The sequence below is a fragment of the Haemaphysalis longicornis genome, unplaced genomic scaffold, assembly GCF_048455015.1.
Source record: "Haemaphysalis longicornis isolate Haplotype H1 unplaced genomic scaffold, Haemaphysalis longicornis Haplotype H1 scaffold_1, whole genome shotgun sequence".
Classification (NCBI taxonomy): domain Eukaryota; kingdom Metazoa; phylum Arthropoda; class Arachnida; order Ixodida; family Ixodidae; genus Haemaphysalis; species Haemaphysalis longicornis.
In genome coordinates this window covers 162,804,379-162,829,116 of record NW_027526203.1, presented here as the reverse complement: position 1 = coordinate 162,829,116, position 24,738 = coordinate 162,804,379, and the positions used below count along the sequence as shown (strand labels likewise).

The window sequence follows — 24,738 nt, the reverse complement described above, 5'->3', positions numbered from 1 at the left end:
TTTTTAAACCCCGGGCCGTGACTCGAGAGTCTACGACGTGTCGGGAGCGGTCGACCAGCGTTCAACCCTCTTAAGCTCCCTATGGCACCAAGACTGCCAGAGCAGAGGCCCTCGCTATGCATATACCAAATTGGAATGGGAAATGAGGGGCTCGTTGAGTAAAGACAGAAATAAGGGTAGGCAGGCAAGAAAGCCAAGGAAACCAAGGGGGGAAATGTCGTAGGTCAGATATATTTTTTTGAAAGAAAGTGGAGAAAAAAAATGCCCGCCGGGTGAGATAAGTGAGTGAAAAACTTTATTAGACGAGAGGCCATGGAGCCCTTGGGGGAGCAAGGATGAGGGGAAAAGGGGAAGGTCACAACTCGCACAATGAACACAGTTGCAGTCTTGGGGTCCTAATCACAAAATGAACACGTAAAAGTCAGTCAGTGGCACTAAAATGCACAGCTCACACTTAGTTCACACTGTAGACAATGCGGTTCACACTGAAAACAGTGCACGCTGCAGGCAGTTCACATTGTAGGTAGAACGGGGAAGCCGACCAGGCCGTTACAGTTATTCGTAGAGTCCGTTTTCAAGGGCGTACTCGGTGATTGCTTCTAGTATGGTGGGATCGTCACGGACCCGACTAACATGTGGATGTTTTCTTATTGCTTTGTATTTTCTTTTTGCTGAACAATGTGTTTTCTTTTTGCTGAACAATGTTGACAAATATAGAGCATGTTTCTAGATTTCGTTGATCAAACATGTTTTGCCTATATAGAATTCTTTTAGCTTTGGCCGGGTGGGGCACCGACAGACAGACAGACAGACAGACGGACGGACGCACGGACGGACTATTGTATTTAAAACAAAAATAAGTAAAAGTTATATAAAAAAGAAATAGTATGCAGCAGAACAAAGTCACCGTATACCGTCACTGCAGAGAGGAAAGGACGTAATAAAGAATAATTTATAAACAAAACAAAATAAGACCACTGCACCCATTGTAAACAAGACATTCAAATATACATCGTGGAAAGCCGGACTACAGTTGAAAATCGTTCATTAATGGAACTGCGCACAAACACCGAACAAGAGAGTCAAACACGTTTGCCTCTCTTGTGCGGTGTTTGTGCGCAGTTCCGATCATGCAAACAATGCGTTAAGGTTAGAAGGGCACACATTCCTGTTATTCTTGATGTTTCTCGCGCGCACGCGCATATGTAGGCACACAGATCGAACGTTATTTATCATTTTAAGGGCGCATTAATTTGCAACGCGTAGTAACCACCGTAGAAACCCCTTTCTGGTTGTAGGTTTACCACGACAGAGCACGCATTGCTTCCTCGGCACATCTTCCTTTCTCTAAGCGTGTTTTGTCAGAAATCATCCTTTCGGCAAATTAACAGGTACTGTGCTCAAATCAAGTTTCAAAACACTACGACCGGGATGTCGTCTATAGTCGTACCCGAATCATGCATAAATTAACGCGGAGGAATCAACGAACACGCGGGTAGGCTATCGTGCGTGTCCAACTATATAAGGCAATTTGTTCTTGAGACAGAAAGTTGTTAGTTGCGAAGACACTATGTTTGTTTTGTACTAAAAAGTAAAAATACAAGTACAAGTACAAGTACTGTGATTAAGGTTTTCTTTTTCTTCTTTCGTATGGGACCCGGCCTTTTTTGTTGCTTCATCTTCGGCTTATTTTTGGTGTTCCTTTTGGCAGTTTGCAGAGGCCTCGCTAGTGCATCGAACTACTTGGTGTCGACCCGTCGCGGTGGCCGTTCTTTGTGTGAAAGCGGAAAGCGAAAAGCCCACGTGTCGAAATTGATCCGCAGCCCTCCGCGACGCGCCTCAAAGCTTAGGCGCAGCTTCAGTGCGTAAAACGCCCCGAATACTTGGGGTCGTGAGGCAAGAAAATAAAAGAGTTTCTTCTTCAAGTTAGCGCACAAAATAGAAAACGGTGTTTTTGTTTTTTTGTTATTATTATTCATACGTTTCCCGATTGGTATTTCGGAACTCCTGATGTTTAGAACCTTATGAATACTGCGAGGAACTGAGCGCAACTTTTCGACCACATGCGTGCAATTGCGGTCTTATGCTCACCTCATGAAGGCGTAAGGGAGCCGTCTTCCCTCTCACTTATCATCTTCCCCTTCCACCCCGTCAGTCTTACGACCTCTGCTGCCTTGCATATACGTATACAGCGACCTTGTCAACGAAGGATAATCACGCGAGCGCCGACCGTCCTGACGCCCGCCGACTATTGCCGCCGCCCTACCTGCGCGGCGCTTTTGTCTTTTGTCCCGCCTCTAGGAACTTTAGAATGGCACCAAATGTTTATTTCGTTGCAGGCATCGGCAAATTGCCTTGGAGAGTGCCATCCTATTATTAAGTGCCGTTGCTTCTCTGGGTCAATAGCCCGACCGACAAGCTTGCTCCTTTACGCCTCGATGGAACCGAGAGATCGAGGAGGACACCGAAGAAAGAGTGAGGAGGAACGCGGAAAAGAGGAGTATGGCGAAAATGCGAGGAGGAAAGCGAAGCGCGCGAGGCGCACTCGGCGGTGACGACCCCCTATAAGGCTCCACAGTAGCGCGCGCCGTCGTACGTTCGCCGATGACGCGATCACGTCTTGAGACGAAGGAAGTGCTTCGTCTACCGCTGCAGCTAAATGAGCTGCCCGAGCACAGGCTCAGTGCCGCCGACGCTAGAATCCAGAGGTGCGCGCCGCCGAAGCCGCAGCTATGCGCCGTCGCCGAGAAGACTCTGCAGTTCACGCCGCCCACGGAGAGGATTACCGTCACCGCCCATACACATATGTCTGTCTGAAATTATTGGCCTCTACCTATTTTGCAAAGTCGAAACATCTAAACAGCTGCGCTCAAATTTCGCGTTAGGGATCGTAATCGTCAGTCAATCTTTCTTTCTTTTTTTGCGGGACGTAGCGAGGCAAGAGGGATAGGAGAGCACATACTCTTATGGGCCAGGTTTCTTGTGTAGAAGGGAAGGAATAAAGGAAGGTAGGAAAGGCAGGAATGTCAACCAGGCTGTGGCCTAGTTTGCTATCCTACACGTGGCGAAGGGGAACAATGGGAAAAAAGATCAAAAGCAGTAAAAGAAGGGGTAGGTAAAGAGGGAGCGTAAAGAGGTGTGGCCAGCGCCACGACGCTATAGGCGATAGAGTTCATTGACTTCACAGAGAGCAGTCCCTTGCGCTACAGTCTTCTGTGCAAGTTTGTTGTTTTTAGGAAGCACAGGAGCGCTTTTGTGGCCTTGTGCGTAGATGGCGGTGAAGGCGAGTGGCCCAGGATTTTCTCCTCAGAGAACGTCCGCCGAGAATCGATCTTCCGTAAAGTTGAGAGGAGTTGCCTTCTTGCCGATGAAAAACGCGGACATTCGCATAGAAGATGGCGCATGGTCTCCGGTGTGTCGCAGACTTCACACGCCTCACTGCCTGCCATTCCAATTAAATTGGAGTAAGCATTTGTGAAAGCGACTCCAAGCCAGAGTCGGCAAAGAACGGTTGCATCAGTCCGTGGGAGGCCTAATGGGAGAGAACGCTGAAGGTACGGTCCAGGGCATGAATACGAGAGCTCGTGAACTCTTTGGCAGTCCATTTGGCTATCGTGGTCTCCCGGGCAAGTGTGCGGATAGTCCTAGCGGCAATATCACCAAAACAGTACGGCTTCCTCCAACCGTGCACTCCTGACTGGGGGGTGGCCGTGGAGTAGAACTTTTGCAGCAGTCTACTCAAGAACCGATGCTGATGCTGTCCCCATTTTTGTACTCTTTGCGGCCCTTACTTCTTCATATTGAATACATGCCCTTGGCCCCTCTGCTCACGTGTCCTGTCTTTGTCTTCTCCAGGAAAATCAACGACAGTTACATCCAAGAGCACGGTATCCGCATGCTGCCAGAGTACGCCGACCCGTATCACAACAGGTAAGTAAGCCTTTATAATTTTTACTTTCTCTCTCCCAGACTTGCTTACATCCACGCCTATGATGTCTCTTTGAGCCGCGATGTTCGCAATGCACTTTACGGGTTTTTTTTTTTCCTTTTACAAAGTGGCTCCTAGTCGAGAAAAGAAAACAAACCTAGAACGCCAGGCTCGGGTGCGAGCACCTCGTTTACCTCCTTGACCATTTATTTATGCTTAAAAGGATGCAGCAGAGACGCCGGAGCGCTGTTGCGATGCAGTCGTTGACCTCAATGAAAGCAAAAAAGGACAGAGCCAAATAACCAGCCGCTCTGATTTCACTCTGAAACAGCTACGCCATTAAAGCGGGAAATAGCGCGCGCTTCGTATTCATTTATACTGCCGCAGAATGAGCGAACGGTAATCCGTAGTTATGGTGCCCGGTGCCGAGCTCCAAGCGGCTGCTGCATTCAAAGAAGGGATCAACGCACTCTCATCGTGTACCGTAAAGACCGGGATCAGTAAGAAAAGCCCCGCGCTCTGTACCGGTATAAACACCCCCCCGGGGGTCACATTCCTTCCTTGCCTTCTTGGGCGAAGGAGTTGTTTAACCGGCGTCGACAGTGTTTCTTGACCTGGATGGCGTGCACTTGGTGCATATTCATGAAATCGTCCGAAGATGGCAATGTGATTGCTTCACTTGCAAAAGGACATCGTTTCTGCGCACAATGACGCTTCAACTGGGCGAGCTTCACGGGACCGATGAAAAAGTGCGTATATATATTTTTTTTTTCTTAAATATATTTTAGTATATATTATTGATCTTCCGAATTGCCTTAAGTTTACTAATAACCTATTATCTGTTTATTACACTGCTATGTTTGCTCACAAAAAAACTTTATATTATCCTTGTTAAATTCAGACCTAGATAATCTGATATCATGGTGCAAACTTAGTCAAGGGGATCAGAGTTAAGTCGACAGGTTTTTTAAAAATTAGGAGCTTCGATCTACGTGAGGTTCGCCTCTACAGTGAGGTTATGCGCCCAGGGGGTCACAGGATGAGGTAGTAATTGTTCATATCGCTGGCCTGATTAATTAAAATTGAATAATTAGCTCTTTAGTGGCTGCAGTAAGCAGGCATGTTTGTATTGAACAGTTAGATGCAATCGTGTTTGTACACTGTTTCATTTAGCACAATTCTTCTAGCTCATCTGTACTGCGAGATATCGAACGGCGAAGTTGAATTGGCGTTCGCATGATTGCGCATGCAACACAGTGAAGACCGGCGCAAAGCTCCTCCCGAGAAGCAGAGGAGGTATGCCATGGTGATAATTGTGGCTGTGGGAAACATGACGTGGAACATTACTGAATTCCAATTCCAATTGCACCACGGAACTTCCACGCGTCCTTGGATTGCGCGTTACAGCGTTACAATTGCGCACAGGTTGTTGCTCGCAATTATATATATATATATATATATATATATATATATATATATATATATATATATATATATATATATATATATATATATATATACACACACAAAGATGGGCCGGCAGTCTAGAACGCCAAAAGAGGCATAGGGGTGTTATTGGGCTCTTTTTTTACTACGGTTGGTGAAGTTGCCATTATTTAAATATACCTAAGAAAGAAAGAAAGGAAAACACGCTCAAGAGGGGGGACCGAACCCACGCCTTTCGATTTTATCTCGAATGCCTTACCAATTCGGCTATCTGGGCGACCGTGTTCTCCTTCACTTTCTGGGGTATTTATATTTACTAGTACTGTATCTGACGCTTGAGGGTGGTAGCCAGCGCCACTCTGACTACACGGGGAGAAAGGGACCTTCTTTTCCACCTTATATATATGGAAGAAGGTGGAAAAGAAGGTCCACTTCTCCCCGTGTAGTCAGAGTGGCTCTGGCTACCACCCTCAAGCGTCAAATACAGTTCTAGTATATATATATATATATATATATATATATATATATATATATATATATATATATATATATATATATATATATATATATATATATATATATATATATATATATATATATATATATATAGAGTGTAGCCCGGTTATAACGAAGTTGGCGGGAACCTGAAATGTATTCGCTATAACCGCTTTTTCGCTATATCTGGACTTTTATAAGACCGTTATAATTGGGACGGAAAATCAAGATCACTTCGTTATAACCGCTATTTCGCTGTAAGTGGGTTCGTTATAAATGGGCTACACTATATATATATATATATATATATATATATATATATATATATATATATATATAGTAAACTCCGGTTAAGACGAACAACACTTTTGCTCTCTTGTAACGCCCACAATGCGAAAACCTCCGCTTCAGACGAATTTGTTAAACAAACTTTCACGGTCGGTCCCTTCGTGTTCGTCTTGACGGCAGCCTACTGTATATATATGGATTCTACGGGTCCTGCCAGCTCCCGTCGTCAAGTGTTCAGCCACCTCCTGGCATTCCTCGAGGCCACCGGACTAACCCAGCGCCTGTAGCTGAGGCTACTGAACAAACACTCGCGCCGAACACTCGTACCGCTGTCGCCTATGTAATGCCCCCCCCCCCCCCCTATTTCTCTCTCTCTCTCTCTCTCTCTCTCTCTCTCTCTCTCTCTCTCTCTCTCTCTTCTTCCTGTCTTTCTCTTTCACATCTTTTCTTTTCCACCCCCTAACCTCCTCCCAAGTCTTTTATCCCCTGTTGCCCCTCCCCCCGCAATGGGGGTTGTATGCAGGTGAGCTCCCTACTGAGCTCAATAATATCCCCAGTGCACTTTCCTTTCCTTTCTTCCACCAAATCACTTCTCTCTCTCTAAGTGCGAGCATAACCAAACAGTATGCACAAAAAGCTAACGTGGCACCTTCTAATAAAATCGCTAGCGTTTTACTTGTCGTCCCTTCCAACATCTCGCACATCCGGCTAGATAGTATGAGCTGGCCGCATTTATCCAAGCTAGGGTTTTTTTTTTTTTTCGAAACGAATGCTTTTTTAATGCACTAGACCACGCATTACTTGAGTCAGCCTCGTGTGTATAACTTCTTGTGGGTATCGAGACGACAGCCAGCACTTTCTTCTTTGGTATGAGACCAAGGCTGCGCAACATACCTGTTAGCCTCGCTAGAAGTATACATGATTTCTTCCACAAACTGAGCAATTGACCCCACCCGGTATTACCACTCAGTGCAATCGCAAGTAAACATTTCGGGGCAGGTTCGTTTAAGCGACGCAACAAGTAGGGAATAGCACGCTGCGCTTCACAAAAAAGAAAAGGTTCGCTAAAATACATTTTCTGCAAAAAAAAAAAAACCCTAAAGCTGTAGCGCATTGGGTCTACATGCCGTGCGGGTGGCTAATTTCAAAACAGCTCGTTACCGGAATCTTTCACTCAGGTAAAAGTTGTTGTGATGAAGGCCTACTGTTTAAACTAAACAGTTGTTCGTCACTGGCAAGGCCGTTTGTGTTTGCAGCAGAGACTATCGATTTTATGTAGGAAAGAAAGTTGGAAAATTTTTAGCACAGTTCTGACTGTCACTGAAAAAAAAATAATAACAAGAAACTAAAGGATGGTAGAAATTTTGCGGCATAACGCACCATTTAAATCCCTGAAAGCGCACGCATGCGTAACTTACGCCAAAGACTGAAGCAACAAACACTAAAAGAAAGAATTAAAAAAAAACAAAGTAAAACTAGCGAGAAAAACTAAATAACGAAAGAAAAAAAATCGCGCCAATCCACGCCGTGAATGTGGTTGGAAAGCAAAGCTGTAAACGGCACCCATAACGATTACTCACGCGACGTCACTTAAAATCACTCACATCGCTCTACAAATAGTAAAACCAGAGAGCAGTGAAATGCACTTAACCACACCATTTATTACTTCAAAGAGATATTCTTGGTGAGGTTAAATCAATGCATGATGCATGAACGGTGTTTGGTTGAGTTGTATTGGTGTAGCACAAGAGTGGAAACTTTTTTTTATAAAATCAAAGTGAGCTTCAACCCGGTGTTAGACGATCTGACTTCTCCGTCTCTGCGCCGCGGACGGAGGTGATGAGACTTGCGGCTGAGAAGGAGGAGGAAGAAATACTTCTGTTCAGATTTCTTAACGGCCCACAGTGCAGCCCTGGGGAGTGATTCCTTCTTCTGTGGGGCCCATATGCAGTCCGCGCGGCCTGTGTTCTGTCCACCCGCTGAAGCTGGGTAGGGGCCTGGACAGCAGCATCTTCCATTGGTCTTGTTGGGTAGTTGACGGAAAGAGAGGAGGGTGCTCAGGGCTAAAGTCGCACACCCCGATTACGGGGCGGAGTATTCCTACTTCTGAGAAAAATTTACATTCAGCGTCGTAGCGATTCGGATGCATTACGTGAAGACGCGTAGGCTGTGGGAAGGAGCCCGGATTGTATGAGCCGTAGGGTAGTTTGTTGTTCTCTGGACAGGTCAGGGGAAGGCGAAGGTACGGTCTGTCTCAGAAGGCGATAATGCTGGACTATCTCCCTGGACGTGACAAGCGGGTGACTGTCCTCGTGCAGCTCTATAGCACGGGAGGTAAAAGCGCAGGCTTGTTGGGTGGGCGTATTTGTTGCCCTCCATTGAAGCGTGAGGCGGTGTCCAGATAAGCTGAATGGAACCGTTTGGGGAGTGGTTTTTTAGCACGCACAGTGCAGGTCAGGACACCCAACCCGACTGGTAATTCCAGTAGGCTTGCTGGGAATGGGTGACTACCCTCCGAACCCCTGGTTGAGTGAGAGCCAAAGTGATGGCTGCCTCTTTTGCTGCCGTCATTTGTTGGGACCTAACCGAGGTACACGCAAGGAGGTTGGCTCGGGAGGTAGCCACGATGATGGCGTGTTGCTGCCATCGATGTTTGGAGAAGTCTGTGTAGATAACTGCATGAGCCCCATCGAGGGAGGTGTTTAGCGCTAGAGCCCGTGCTTTTCGTTGACCCTCGTCATGTGAGGGGTTCATATTTCTAAGCAAAGGGAGCATCTTTAGTTTTAGTCGCCAAGAGTCTGGGAGTACGTCAAGCGGAGTGACATTCTGGGCAGCCCAGCCAATCTGGTGAAGCATGCGGTTACCCACCGCAGTTCTGAGTCGGACCTTCTGGTTAGAAAGATGGCCTTCTATCAGCTCTTCCACCGTGTTGTGGAGCACGTGCTAAGCAGCCTCAGTGTGGACGCACTCATCAGAAGACCAATGGCCTGCTCAACCGCCTTTCTAATCATTATATAAAGCATCTCTATGTCTTCCTCGTCGAGAAGAAGATAGGGGTTTGTCGTAAGTAACTCTCGAGAGGACAAGAGCTTCAATTAATCGAAAGATACCGGATTCTTTTAGGCCTCGCTTCTTCGTGGCAACTCGCCTGATCATGTGTATGATTAGATTAATGCCGTTTTTGAGGCGCTGCAAGGAGACGTCACTCTTGGTGTTGGCCTGGAAATGTAGGCCCAGGATCTTGATGCTGGGGTTTGGAGTGATGGCCTGGTCATCAAGGAGTATTTGAATGTATTCCTTAATTTGGCGTGAGGGCGGACGACAAGGAGCTGTGATTTTTTACGTGAACACTGGAGGCCACAGGCGTTAGCACATTGGCGTACTAAAAGTGAGATTCCATGGATTGGTGTGAGCTTCCATTAATTTTTGTAACTCTTAGCACATGAGCAAGGTGCGCACAGGGCCGCTAGACGGGCGTGAGTGGTCGTGTGACGCTTTCACGTGGCATTCAGCGAGAAGGCAGGGGGTAAGCCCATAGATGTGCTTGGTCAGTACACCATTTGTCTTCCCGTGTTCGCGTGGGCTCGTAGCTCAATCGGTAAGACAACGGGCTCTCGCTTTGTTATTCTCTTAGTTCCTGGTTCGATTCCCGGCGGTGCCAGTAAATTCTTTTATTTGTTCGCTGGAGTTTTCTGGTGACACCAACGGTCGCGAAAGAACCCTTGGGGGGGTAGAGGTAGAAAGCTTTGCTTTAAAAACGCGTACCGCAGATATACGTGGCCGGGCGTGCCTGTGCAGTTTCTGTATCTATCCAGAAGTGTCACTTGTTTGTATAATAGCGATACCGATTGTTGGCCGTAACGCTTTATAACCGTCGGACAACTGCCGCAGGGTGAACGTTAATCTTTCATGCTACTGACAACGGTGTCATAAGTCGTTGCTCGTGCCAGCGCTGCCGCATCGGTGTGACATCCCACTTCTAATTTGTTAATGACTCGAATTTTAAGAAATGAAGCAAGCCACCTATTGTTGCATCGATAACAACAAAACCATTTCCCTCTTTCTTAGCTGCATATCGGGTCGAAAAGCGGTGCCGCCGTCTCTGCCGCTGCTGCCTGTTATCCAAGAATTCAGACCTTCAACTTATTGAACACCATTGCAGCAGCAACGCCCGCCTCTCATGTGGGGCATGAATAGCGGGACAAAGTTTCCAGACAAGAGCGGTTGTGTGTGATACGCAGATCTTTTTATTGCGTGACCGCGTCACCACTGCCTCTGCTCAGTTGATGGTAGCCACTGCTACATCCATCACCGGTCTCGCGTGCCGCCAGCGTCTACGGCACGCGTTGGCGTTCAACGCTAGCACCTGTCATTTCTCTGAACATACGCGGCTCAACAGGTAGTGCTCCTATATTCTATGCACAAACACTTGGATTCAATTTCCCCCTCTGGATCGGGTAGAGCGAGCGAGCGAGCGAGCGAGAGAGAAAGAGAGAGAGAGAGAGAGAGAGAGAGAGAGAGAGAGAGAGAGAGAGAGAGAGAGAGAGAGAGAGAGAGAGAGAGAGAGAGAGAGAGAGAGAGAGAGAGAGAGAGAGAGAGAGAGAGAGAGAGAGAGAAATATTGATTTACTGGGGAGGCTCGCCTCAACCAAGAAAGGAGCTGGCTACTCCAAACATTGCAGTTATAAAAAGGCGTAGTAACTGCCTAACAACCGTTAAAAGATGCCACGTGCGCTAGAGAAACAATAGGGCCATTGTTTGTATGCGCGTACGTACACACTCACACACGCATTCACGCATTCATACGCGGTCTGAAAGACAGACCGAAATTTAAGCGTTTACCTGACCCAAAAATGAAGTTGAAGTCTGCGCTAAGGGACAATATACCTTTGCGCTGCGTCGAAATCTAGCTAAAAGTCGTCGGCTTGGTAAAATCTAATTTCGCGCGCCGTCTGGGCGCGTGTTTAGGCGGGCCACGCTTCCCAGCATTTTAAAGACGATAACGCGCTTTTTATGCAGTCAAAAGTTCACCCAAAGAGCCGAACTTCGAAGGGACGTGGAAAGATGGCTGATTTCACTGGTAAACCTATAGAGCATTTTTTTTTTGGTTGTGCAGTTGCTTACCCGTGTTTCACTGGCCGTATTAAAATCAGTTTTCTACGCTTCCGAGCGCCCCATTTTCCCCCCGGGGAAATCCCCCGTCAGACAGGACCAATTGCGTTTCGCTCGTTCATTTGCATTAGCTTATTCCCCGCTAGATTTTGACGGCGTTTGGCTGATTTCGCTGCCGCTCCACTTCTACCTGGGTAATGATTTCGAATGCAGTATCAGGTTATACGCCGTATTTCCAGCGGTTTCGGCATGTTTAATATGGTCCCCCGCACCATCCTTCTCACCGACGTCGCACTCACAAGTCGGCCGGATGCAATTTGATTGATCGTAGGGTTTAACGCGCCGACACAACGCATGCGATGAGGCGCGCCGTAGGGAAGGGCTCTGGATGAATTTTGACCACCAGGGGATCTTTAACGTGCGCCGAAATCTCGTACACACGGGCGTTTTTGCTTTTCGCCTCCATCAGAAAAGCGGCTGCCTCGGCCGGGAATCGAACTCGCGACCTCGTGCTCACCAGCGCGACGCCTTAGCCATGGGCCACCGCGGCGGGTTGTCGGAGGGAATTTAACGAACGAGGACGTTCAACATTCATAAAATTTGGGTGAGCAAATAAAAAGTCGATATTGCCCATCCTGTGGGTTTAAATCAGAATTTTGAAGAATGAAACCGCATTAAACATGGTGTGACGTGAGTGACGCTGAGGGTCCAAGGTGTTGCTCTTCTTCGGGCCTTGCAGACGCTAGACAGTGAACGATTGCGTGGGTTGGAACAACGCAATGCTGCCAGCAAAAAAGAGTTCCTCGAATTCGCTTCTGTGTCTAGAGTTTAAGCCAAAATAATGCAGCAACCGGTAGAGCCTCGACTGCTGCTCCACGTTCGACCTTGCAGTTCCCAGACACTCAAATTGAACGTCTTTTAAAGTATTTTTGGTAGCTGAAAAGGCATAGGGTCCTATGCGTGATAAATTCAGAGCGACCTAGCTTTCAATGGCTGGTGCCTGCGTTCCACAAAAAAAAAAAAAAAAGTTTCACGTTCAGTTCCGTGTTGGCGGAGCGATATCTCTGTGGAGAATCGATTGAGTTTTCGTTCCAAACTTCGAACTTTTCCTCGTTCGTTGGTTTTTTTTTTCTTTATTAAACTAGTTCGTTGGTGTCGCTTTGCTCCAGCGATATAATGCGCCTTTCTTCTATACCTCGCCATCCCCGTGACGTCTATAATAGAAAAATACCTGGCCGACTTTTCCACCGGGAAAATCGTCGTGGAACGAATGAAAAAGGCTGACGAACAGTTGTCTTTCACCACTTTCTACTTCTCGAATGCACTAGTATCCGAGCGGCCGCAGCTGCAACAAAAGGCATAGAGAGCGTATCGGCTTTAGCTCAACTCGATAGCAGGCCCGTATCGCATGGGAACAAACGTGACGTAAGCTGTCAGGCGTCGAGCGATCGACCGAAGAAGCACGGGCGAACCAGGAGACAGGCGTGCCACCGGAAAGTCATGCCAGTTTTTTGGGGGAAAGTGAGCGCAACAGACAACTTGCGGACAGGAGTAGTTGGCTAGAGTTTTTCGGCAAGCAGCAGTGAAGAAAGTAGACGGTGGGCCGTACCAGCTATTACTCCACCCAACGCCGCCCGTATAAACATTGCCTGACGCGTCGGAAGGGTAGGGACGCTTAGTTCAGCCACTCCACCGCTAAGTGGCGCGCGCCGGCGGACGCCGTGCCTTACGTCACTGCTCGCGAGTCGCGAACACTGCACCCATTTCTACAGCGTGTGTCTGTCAGCTTGCCTCGAAGGCGTCCGAGTGTCGCCTGGGGAACGGTAGACAAACTGATGAATGAATGATTGTAGGGTTTAACGCGCCGACGCAACGCAGGTGATGAGGCGCGCCGTAGTGGAGGGCGCCGGATTAATTTTGACCACCTGGGGATCTTTAACGTGCGCCGAAGTCTCGCACACACGGGCGTTTTTGCTTTTCGCCTCCATCGAAAAGCGGCCCCCGCGGCCGGGAATCGAACCCGCGTCCTCGTGCTCAGCAGCGCAACGCCTTAGCCACTGAGCCACCGCGGCGGGTCGCTAGACAAACTCAACTATTTTGCATAGTTTTCAAGAAGCGGCGCTGGCTGGCGGACATGAAAGCACGTAGGAAGGCTACGGAGCGGGAAAGGGTAGGAGAGAGCAACAGGAGAGTGGCTGTTTGACCATTTTTTGCTCACGCGTTAGGCAATTTTTATACAGGCGGCGTTGCTACACCTCACTAACTTGGTGCAAGGTTGGAAAAGCTACAGGATATGGATTTCACCACCTGCTTCCCCGACTTCCCTGCTGAAAAATACGTGTCGTTTGTCGTTCGGAAAGCAGGATTCACTGAGACCTTCTTTCCGTCGAGACGATGTTGCTTCTGCGACTATCAGTACAAAACGCTAGAAGCGCGTTGAGAATTTCCGCGCGTTGTTGGCTGCCCCTCTTCACCCCTAGAAGCCTATACAGACGCTGCGCGAAGTTCGTGAGACGTGTAGCTTTCGGGTTTGGGGTGTGTGTGTGGGAGGAAGGGAGGGGGGGGGGGGACGTGCCGCAAATTCTTCCACATTCTTCGAGCTTTTTAAATGCGACAGCCTTTCTTGGGCTACTGAAACCCGAAAATTTTGGTCTGTCTGTCCGTCCGTCCGTCCGCCCGTCCGCCCGCCCGCCCGTCCGCCCGCCCGCCTGCCCGTCCGTTCGTCCGTCCGTCGATTCAGCCACCCGGCCAAATCCATTGCCTCCTATATTTTTTCAATGCCAAACGCATCAGCCCCTTTCCTTCTAGCCCTGCCACTGCATGTCCCCAATTGCTAACCTTCCCAGTGCTTTAGTCACGTGACCGTCTAATCTTGGGGCGATGCGTGCTGGAAAGCGGTAACGTTCGCGAAACGTGGTCCGCCGCGGTGCTGAGTTTTTTATCGCTGGTTAGAGCGCCACTACTTCGGTAAACAAAAAAAATACTGGCCGCTGTACTGGAAATTACTGTACTGGAAACATTATGCGCTAGGTTTTGTTCGAGTAACGCCATTGCTCTTTTAAGTGTGGAGCACTTTATGGGGGCTCACCTTGTCGTCGTAGCTCGCTAACGGTCGATGTCAAGCGACTGCCGGAATATGTTTGGGGGCTCGGGGTCCGCGGTGTAGCCAATACCGTCGCCAAGATTACTCAAGGTGCCCCGTGCGGGGATGGTTCTATACTACACCTCAATGCCGCTTTGTAGTGTCAAGTTGCAAAGCCATGGGAACAGTTGGGGCTCGACGGTGGGGCCTGATGATTGCTCAAAGTGCGACCCGAACCCGCAACATTCGGTGTACTCGTCCAATTGGAAGGTCATGGGTTCAGGTTCCATCTGGGGATGTCTTTCAGACATTTCGAGTTCCTCACACACAAAAAAAATGACGGACCAGTTTCTCAATGCCCTCAGTGTTCTTGGCATGCTTATTTTCCTATCTGTATTTATATTGTACATGAACGTGTTTTCGAGCGTATGAATACACGCATCACCTCTCATAATGAGCGTTCCTACCAATTCAATCCAAGGAGGGACTAGCTCCTAAATTTTCCTCCTGCACTCTTAACAGAGCCTGAAAAATGAAACAGTGCCAGGGGAATGGTCGGCTCCACGGCACGAGCGCACAACTGGCGTTGCATGGTCCTGAGCTGACGCCCAGTGCGGCCGTTCGGCTACCGCGCGTCGTACGGCAACCAATCTTGTGATTTCCCGTAACTGCGTGGTTTCAGCCACGTGTTTAAGCGAGCTGTTTGTGACACCATGAATTTGTGCCATCGTTATCTTGAGATTGTAAATTGCTTGTTTTGCGCCTCCCTCCTCTTTCCCTCTCTCGAACAGGCCAGCCGAGCATCTCCGTAAGCCACGGCAGAACACACGCGACGTACCGCGAGCTGCAGCTGCTAAGAAAGTACAACCGCAGATGCATTGCCGGAGGTAGCAAGTGATACTGGCTGCAAGAAAAACACGACGCGCCATATGTAGCAACATTTCTTTCGCCTTGGTGTTTAGCCCATCCACAACTGTGGTTGAGGGTCGTGTGGGCCAAATAAACTTCGGAAGGTTGCTTGTTTAGCGAGCAAAAAGAAAAAAAGAAAAGAAAACACGGTGACATGTATGTTATGACGGCAAATATGCATACTGACTAAATAAATCCCATGGGGTACAAGTTTTGGAGAGGAAAAAAACGAATTACATCATTCGTGTCATACGTCACCTGTAAAGGAGCACGCTCAGTCAGTCCTGCTTGCGCGTGGCTTTGGTTCTGTGGACAATCTTCCGTGGCAATAGCGGGCAGCGAGTCAGCTATACGCAGACAAACATAATACTGCGAAACTTTCCGAGGGAGATGAAGCCTGGTTTGAATCAAGTGCTACCCGCCGCGGTGCCTCAGTGGCAATTGGCGTCGTGCTGCTGAGCCCAAGGATGCGGGTTCGATCTCTGCCGCGGTGTCCGCTTTCCAGATGGAAGCGAAAAGCGAAAACGCCCGTGTGTCGCGAGATTTTGGTAAAAGCTCCAGATCCCTTGCAGGCGGTCACAATTAGTCCGGAGCCCTCCACTACGGCGCGCCTGATAGCCCAAGTGAGCTTCGGCGCGCTAAACCCCACAATCAATTAATAATCAAGTGATGTCGCTGATCTCGGTGTAAAGGATATATATATATATATATATATATATATATATATATATATATATATATATATATATATATATATATATATATATATATATATACGGTAGATAGACAGTTTAGTTCGAATTTGAGCGGGAACGAGGAAGCCGCTTGGGAAATGAAATAATGTAGACTACAATGGCGCAGCACAATGTATACTGATGAGAGTGATTCGAAGAAAATAGAAGCAGAAAATATGCAGACAATAGAACAGGACGACGCTGGACTTAAACTGACTGTATTAAAAAACTGGAGCATCCTCCTCATGCAGGCTGCGCATGACCAATACTCAAGTACAGTGTTCTTATAATCGCTTTGTACGTAAGCCGGTTCTCAACAAGAAACGAGTAAATGTAATAAAAGACGCGCACATTAACCGCCCAGAAAATAAAATCGCTAATTTGTGAGGCTTCAAGATTCCACGCTGATACACCGCTGATATCGCGCTGTCCTGATATAAGAAGCCTCTGAAATATCACGCTCGATCTTGATACGACCGCGCCTTTAATTGACTGCAATGTTTCTGACAGTGGTATGCAGCCACACTTACAATGAGCTGGCATATGGCCCTCGAAGCGAAGAGAAGCCCTGGCCCCGTCATTATTACACCGGCCAAACAGGGCCACACGTGCCCAGAGCCTGCAGTGATTCACCAGTGCCATGCTGAGCTTTATTTTCCATCTGCTTCTCGTGACAAAGAGCAGACCAAAACATCAGCATCCTCCCGGCAGCCCGACCGCCTTCCGAGCACGGCTAAACCTACGGTGCGAAACACCCCCCCCCCCCCCCCCCCTTCCTTCCTCGCCTCGACATGCTCGACGGCAACCACCGAACTAATCCGCCCCCCTCCCACGTGGCTATACTCTGGATGGGCTCTGGTTGGGCAGGACATGTCGGTTAAGGGCGCACGTGCCGGGTAATGTACCCACGGTCTTGCACTGACTGTTCCCGCGTCGATTGACGATAATCCAACAGTCGTTTTCATGTACAATTCGGACATGCAAAAAAAAAAATATATAGCGACGACAACACTGTAGCGTTTCGAATTTCACCGCGTTTCTGATGAAGGCGAAAGGCAAAAACGCCCGTGCGTACGAGATTTCGGCGCACGTTAAAGATCCCCAGGTGGTCAAAATTAATCCGGAGCCCTCCACTACGGCGCGCCTCATTGCTTGCGTTGCGTCGGCGCGTTAAACCCCACAATCAATCAATCAACGAATTTCACCGCGACTTCAGATTTTCACATGGCACTTGCTCATGCAAGTGTTCGCTTATATGTGGGTAGCGGCAATCATGAAGGAGTCCATTGTTTCTTCGTCCATTGCTCGTCGTTCGCGCAGCGACGACATCGCTTTCGCCGACGCTGGTCGATTTTCGCGGATTGCGACGCTGGCAGCTGACGATGTAGTAAAGCCATGAAATAAATCCCCTTGGAAGTAAAAAAAAAAGTATGCTACCAGAAGTTCAGAAGAAGTAGGACAACAGTGTTTGTAAGCCAGACCGATGTATAGACACCGGACACTCGAGTTTGATTATGATGATGATGATGATTAGTGGCTCTCCCTTTGAATCGGGGCGTCGGTTGTCAGAAACCGACTTGCCTGTTTTATTCCATTGGCCCTACTCCTAGCTAACCTAATAGATGTGCCTCCCCCATCTCCCTCTCACGCCTGTTTTAAACTCCCACCGCTCCCTCCCGCCTTTTGCCGGGTGATCGCAGCGCCAGCCGCGGCAGACGCGTACAACTCTGGGTCGGTCGGGCCTCGCCGACCGCCTTCATCGCCCTCGAACGTGCCTTCGCAAAGGCATCTAGCATAACTTTATTAGCGCGCATACCTACCAAATGCTGCAACAATGGCAGAAAGGAATGTTGTAGACAGTGCAAGCCCCAAAATAAGACGGCGCTGACGGAATAATATCGCCTTCCCGCCGAGCCGTCGGCCGACACACTTTGAACGCTTTCAAGGCTTTGCATTTCCCCGCAGATTCTTTTCCTTTTTTTGCGGATACGAAGCCATGGTTACTGCATTGGTCACTGCATTTTAAAAACAGAGTAAGTGAGCGGATTATGGGCCGCTGTGAAATATGATTCACATAGGTGGTTATATATAGGTGGTTATAAAGTTGGTTACCTGGCTGTAAGTACACATCAGTGTGCAGTATATTTGTCCGCAATGAGTACGCTCAAACGCATTTATAACAGCGTAGTTTATCACCCAGTGGTTCCGCTCTACGGTGCATCTATTATTTCACGTGGCTATCGCCGTATTTTATACAGACAACCATATGTGGTGCAGACTCTTTAGTCGTTGATGTTAATGCGTCTTCAGCTATTGGATATCATAACATATCATTGGCTTTTCTTGCAAAACAAAATGTGCAAGACTGTTGTCTAATCCACTGAACGGGTAAAAACAATACAGATAACATCGGCATCAATAAAAGTTGGAAATATGCAAAACGCAGGGCCATATGTTTGCGTTCCAACTATATTTTTTTGTTAAGATTAAAGCTTTTGCTGCAAACTGACGGTAATAAAATCGATTCAAATACTTTTTAATAGAGTTCTCACGCCAGAGCCGTTAGTGTAGAGCAAAAAATATCGCCAAATATGAATATATCAAAATAATTCCAGTGTCCTGCTCACCACTCCTCCCTCCCCTTTGCGACCTCCTCATCCAAATGAAAGTTCTTTGATAGCGCCCTCGCGAAGAGGTTCTTTTTTTTTCGCGGCGTGTTTTTATACAGCTGGCGTGCTTTGTTGCACCTAGACACCCCTAAAGTTTATTGGTGGAGAGGCCAACATAGACACGAAGCTATGTATTTTTGTCTATACGTAAGGCTGGAGAGGGTTATATCGGCCGGGCGGTGCGCCGGGCGAAGCGAACAAAGACATGAAAAGACGATGACAAGGTGTACCTGATACGCACCCTTGTAATATTTCGATTGTAGTAATTGAAGTCATGAATTCAAAATCAACATTAGATTTTTAGCTCTCGAGGCGCCGTATTCGATGGTACGTTCTGTTCATTATCGTCAACACCTCCTATACACACAAACAACTGGGAATTTCATACTGTTGCATATGCCAAGTACCATATTCAGATCAGACCACTATGTTAAGTGAAGTCAAGTGAATGTTTATTTCACGCTACCGAAAAAAATTACAAGGGAGATGTTACAGAAGTAAACATCATAATGAACACATAGCATCACGGAAGCGGTTGTCTTCGGGGGATGTCGAAAAGGCAAACGAATTACCCGACAAAGCGACATCCCCTCCCCCCTGTAACGCTCATGTTGCTCAGTAGGTGGCTGTGAAGTCAAAAACGTACTTCGACAAGTGTATTCACATGGATCGGCTAACGCGCGGAAACATCGCGCAACGTCTGACATCGTATTTGCAAATGAAACATCCTATTTAGGGGACTAGAAAACAATGAAGTACTGTTTCTTTTGCACCAAAACCCGCAGATCATGAGAAAGTTGTGCGGGACAGTCAGAAGACGCGTGAGCTATCCTGCGCATATGCGTTTAGCATAAGCTAAACACAAATACACAACCTATGCCAACTGTGTTCTTTTAATTGAAAATAGAGATTGGATTGGTTGCTATGAAAACAAATAAAACACCTCATCTGCACCAAAAATGTTGCAGGGGATCCCTATACAGATGCTTGTGACAAGAGAACGCGAAAGCGTTTATTTCGGCAAGGTTCGTCAACGAGTCTTCTGCCTATGTCGACGGTAATCCTGCAACCTTGACATCGAACTCGCCGCAGCTACCTGCTGCAATCGGACTATCCATGCTGTCGCGTCACTGCGTCCACACAAGCTGGAGACTGCAGTCGAGACGCTACGTCCGTGGCCTCGTGTTGTGCTTTATTTCTGATGCATCGGTTGAGGCCCACCGCGTCAACCAACCGGTTATACCCGGTAAAACACCAGCAAGAAAGACCGCACCGTAGTTCAACTCAACCTCGCCCCCATCCACGTTGGAGAATCACCCAGGAAAACGCCACCTGCCTGGAGGTCTCTTTATCGACGTCCGCCCAATACCCAAATAACATCCCCCTCGCGAGGGGCACGATCAAATGCAGAGCATTTCCGGGGGCGCACGACGTTAAGTAGTTTGCGTTACGTTAATGTTGTTGCACTTGTGGCAACTGCTGACGAGAGAGCGCTCGTCAGCAGTAATTTGAATGAGTCAACGATATAAGGCGCGTTCATAGCGTCCCATTCTGTGTCGGCTTTGTGGCGCAGTGGGTAGAGCACCATGCACATTGCGTTCCGCCCGCAGGGTCGAGGGATCGAAACCAGGCGCCGGATAGTATTTTCTTTTATATAGTGTAGGGGGAGGGGTGCGGACAACGACCGTGCGGACTACGACGGGACAACGCGGGTGATATCGTGAGTTACTGAAATGTTCTGCATTTAAAACAGCACCCCGCGAAGCTCAAAAGCAGGCGAGAAGCACGGGCCGAAGCACTCAACAAGACGCTTCAGTGCCTGTAAGCCCTAACAGAGTATACCCTACGCAGACGCAGCCCTGGTCCGTGCAGGTGAAGTGGTAGCCGCGGCATGTACTGGGGATAACTCTAGAGGCGCTTCTCTTCAAACCACTACAGAAGAAGAAATCCCTATTCGTGAGCAGGTGGCCATTGCTCTCGCCCTTATCCAGCACCCTCGTTGCATCTACACCGACTCCCGGACACGGAGCACCCACGTGACATTTGTGATGTCACTGCTCGCGCTCTTTTGGGCGCCTGCTAAAACAGGCCTACCGTTCGGGCTCTGTAGCCCGGATGTAGAGTACTGAGTACTCGCGCTGACGGCGTGGGTTCGAGCCCCAGCAGGTCTCTCTGTCGGTTTTTCATTTTCATTGCCTAATTTTTTTTCTAAATTGAATTTTTTTCTAAACTCGAATATACGCTTTGTTTTCGTTAATAATGGTGATTTAGTATGTTTTAGGTCGCTTTATGTTTGTGGCGCAGCCAATGACAACGCTGAATTACCGTTCTTAATCGCGCGAACAGACATGTCAAGTGGGTGCTCCGTGCAGTGAAGCGTTTGGAAATACGCCTCCAGGCCAAGGCACCGGCCGGTCGCATTTGCTGCGAGGCTCAGCCATCACATCATCGACACCCAGCTACCACATCAGGGACTGAGCAGACCATTAGCATCATCTGGACTCCGTCCCATGCGGATACCGAATTGAGGGGTCATTCCCGAGCCCATCGCTTCGCACGTGAAGAAGCTGATGCCTGTGCCATGGCTTCGAGGGATGAAAGTCCATAAGAACGACTGGACCCAGCCACCCCGCTCTCCACCTTCAAGAACACTTCAAAACGCTATCGGGAGCAGCGACGCACTCTACCACCTCCTCACCATTTGCTTGACAAGGGGGAACAAGTCAAGTGGCGCCTGGTCCAGAGCAACTCCTACTTAACATCATCGAGACTGAACGTGCTCAACCCCTCACCCACGCGCGCAACTGCCAACAGGCCCGCGGCACCATCTACCACATGGTCCTGGTCAGTCCCAAACATCCGGCATCTCAATACGCCGCATGACTGCAAGACCACCCCACCCTGGAAGACATCCATCAAGGCCTCGGACAAGAAGGGTCAGCGCCAGCTGATGATACCCTTAGCGGGTGAGGCGTGCAAGGCCAGTGTGACCCCGGACGTCGGGACCAGCCCGGCATGACCAACCGAAGTCATCTTATGGCTTCAATAAAGTCTGTTCCTCTTCCTTCTGATGCAGGCGCTAGCCAACGGAAATTCCGGAAACGGCTTTTCTGGACCCCCAACCGAGCCTAGTAGCGCTTTCGCGATGAACACTGCGTAGAATAGAGGCGAATAAATGCATTGCGTAGGCAGGAGTGGCGCTGGTAACGTGGTCCACCTAAGACCCCTAAAATAACGCGAAAGTGAAACGAAAACGAAGAGGGGCTTCGTCGCGCCTCTGACGAGCCGCACAGCTGGTATCTCGCGGGGAAGTGACCCACGGTCCTATCGCGAATGACTATGCCACACATGGTACTGGAGTGGCTGTGTGGCTGCGTTGCTTGGACATAACACAAAGAAACAGCGCGGCTGAGACGCGGACAGGAGTAACACACGAGCGCTAGTAAGAGTCACGCCTTACCCCTGCCCACGTCTCGGCTGCGCTGTTGTTTTGGTTTATTACGCCACCCATCTCAACGCTGTCTGGAGTGGTTAGCATTAATCAACACATTGCCTGCTTCCCTGCCTTTGTCAGCCTATGATGATGTGCATCATATTTAGACCAGCGCGTCAAGCTGTTCTAAATTTCAGCGCGTCAAGCTGGTCTAAATATGATGCTGTGCATTATATTTAGATTAGCTTGATTATGTTAACAAAGGCAGGGAAGGTCATGGGTATATGTTTTTCTTGTCTACGATATCATATGTGCATTAAAATGCGTTTTAACAGCTGCCGTTAGCGTATGGGGCACAACACGCCATCTCTCTCTCTCATTCCCACACGCACATCAACTCTCGCAAGCTCTGTACTTATAAGCAATTGTTGATTATAAATTATGCCCATAACTTTCTTTGGTTCCTCTATATTACGGCCAGTAAAGCCTCTACTGCCGATCCCATTCGACCTCGCCTCGATTTCGACCGTACGACTCCCGTTCTCTCTTTTTTGTTTTGGCGCCAGTAGCCCTGGTTTCATAAACAAACAAGGCTACGCGTGCTGCCGTAGTTTTATGCACACGATTGGAAGACTTCTTTGTGGAGATATAGAAGGCCACATTTCGCAGCCCCAGGCTCGCACGTAGAGATTATACTCCCGTTTTGTTTTATTTATGAAATGCATAGCTTTAACATTGCACCTTGAAAAGTGGCAGCTCTGGAGCCTTCGCCGGCCCGCCATCACTGGTACGCGCCACGCAAGAAAGGAGAACGGATGCATTTTGTCACGAAGGGCTAGGACACTGGCCAAGTCACTTGAGTGGGCATGCACCATTTCCCTCCCGTCTCGCATGCCCTACCCGCGTGCCAGTTTGCAGAACTGTACTGTCAGGTTTAATTCTTCGCACAACAGTGGGCGTCCTGCTGCATACAGAACAAGGTCAGCTCGGGCGCTTTTAACATGATTACGTTTAAACGGTCTAAATTATTTATTTCGTAATTTTCGTCATGCTAAGACGAAAGACCTCCTCCCAGACTCGCTTGCTGGGAGGAGGTCTTGCTGCGGAGACTTCGCGATAAAGTGGCCCTCTCTCGGGCTGTGACCCGGGCGTGGCAACCACTATACCATGCCCCGTTTACCAACAACTGCCCCTTCTGTACGGCTCCTGCCGAGGAGGCTGACCCAGAACACCATTTGTGGACGCTCCTTTCATTGGATGAGGCGAGAACTCGACACCTTCGAGGCACAGGCCTCCACCCTGGCAGACAACTTGACCTCCATCGGTGAATATGGGCTGTACCCCCGTTTCCTTCTTTCGTTCCTCCGCGAAACGGGAGCCAACATATATACCTGTAATGTAGACTTCATGCCATAAGGCATACTATCGCAATTAAAAAAAAAAGAAATGCATTTTTTCTTAACTTGGCAGCAGTGCGTATTGTTCTGTTGTATTCTGTCAGAAATAAACTGAATTGAATTGAATTTTGTCACGAAGGGCTAGGGCACTGGCCAATTCTCCCGAGTGGGTGTGCACCATTTCCGCCCGTGTTACCCGCACTGCCCACGCGCCAGTGTTCGGAACTGCACTGCTCTGTCAGGTTTAAGTCCTGACGCACCAGTGGTGGGCGTTATGCTCAATGCAGAACCAGCTCATATCGGACGCTGTTAACATGAGCTGCTATCGTTTAAGCGGTCGTGATTATTTGCGAGGTAATTTTCGCCCGCTGGGTAAGTGGCTTGTCTAACCTTACCTAGTCCGAGTATCTGCGGACGTGCCTGTTTCGGTGGCTCTGACATTGCGACCCCTTGTGAGCTACGTGCTTCGCCAACCTCAGTTGCTGCAACGTTGGGTCGACGGAGCCCACTGGATACCACGACCGACATCGCCTCGGTGTGTTCCTGCAACACGGAATTGTTCCAATGGCGGACTCCAGGGTGTCCTTCGCCGTCGACGAGAAGGGTGACCCGAACTCCCCAGTGAGCGAACGGAGTAGTGCAGAGGCCATACCGGTTACACCCAGCGACAGCAGCGGCGTGAGCGGCGACACGACAAACCCGTTTGAAGTGGATCCCGGGAATCTTACGCAAACATGCTCATCCCCGTCGATGTTCCTGTCAAGAAGCCCACCGACGCCTGAGTTGGACCGGTCGTTCCGTTGGTCCATCGAGCAAATGTCTGCTCTTTGGCCAGTCGACATCGACGAACACGAACTGAGCCATCAGCAAGCGGATGGGAGTGACACGGTGTACGAACAGCGGTGCCAGGAGGCCGTCGACGTGTTCTTCTCCCAGAACGAGATCGTGCCGTCTCCACAGGGGTCAGTGGAAGAGTCAAGTTTCCTGCCAGCAGGCGCGAGCAACGGCGGTCCGGGGCAGACCACGACTGCCACCGTGGGCACCCAAACTGTAATATCTGCGCCTCCGGATAGCGATTTGCTCCGAGTACTCCTCAAGTACCACGCGTCCCGCGTCGCCCATGGCACGCAGGGAACCGCTGCCGCTCCAAGCGCTTGGCGTCTTTCCGCACCGGGCCAGCTCGTCTGCAGCAACGTCGCCGTGGAGAGGGCGCAGACCCCCGATAGGAGCAAGACAGACTGCAGCC

The 24,738-nt window shown here is 49.0% G+C and overlaps 1 protein-coding gene across 1 annotated transcript in view; it reads left to right on the top strand.

Moving 5' to 3' along the window:
* The window catches only part of LOC144138770 (glycosyltransferase 25 family member-like), a 247,209-nt gene that overhangs the window by 88,691 nt on the left and 133,780 nt on the right, over nt 1-24,738 (top strand). The window contains exon 2 of the mRNA XM_077671216.1: nt 3,856-3,930. Within this exon, the coding sequence (XP_077527342.1) occupies nt 3,856-3,930 (75 nt within the window). The remainder of the gene's footprint in view (nt 1-3,855; nt 3,931-24,738) is intronic.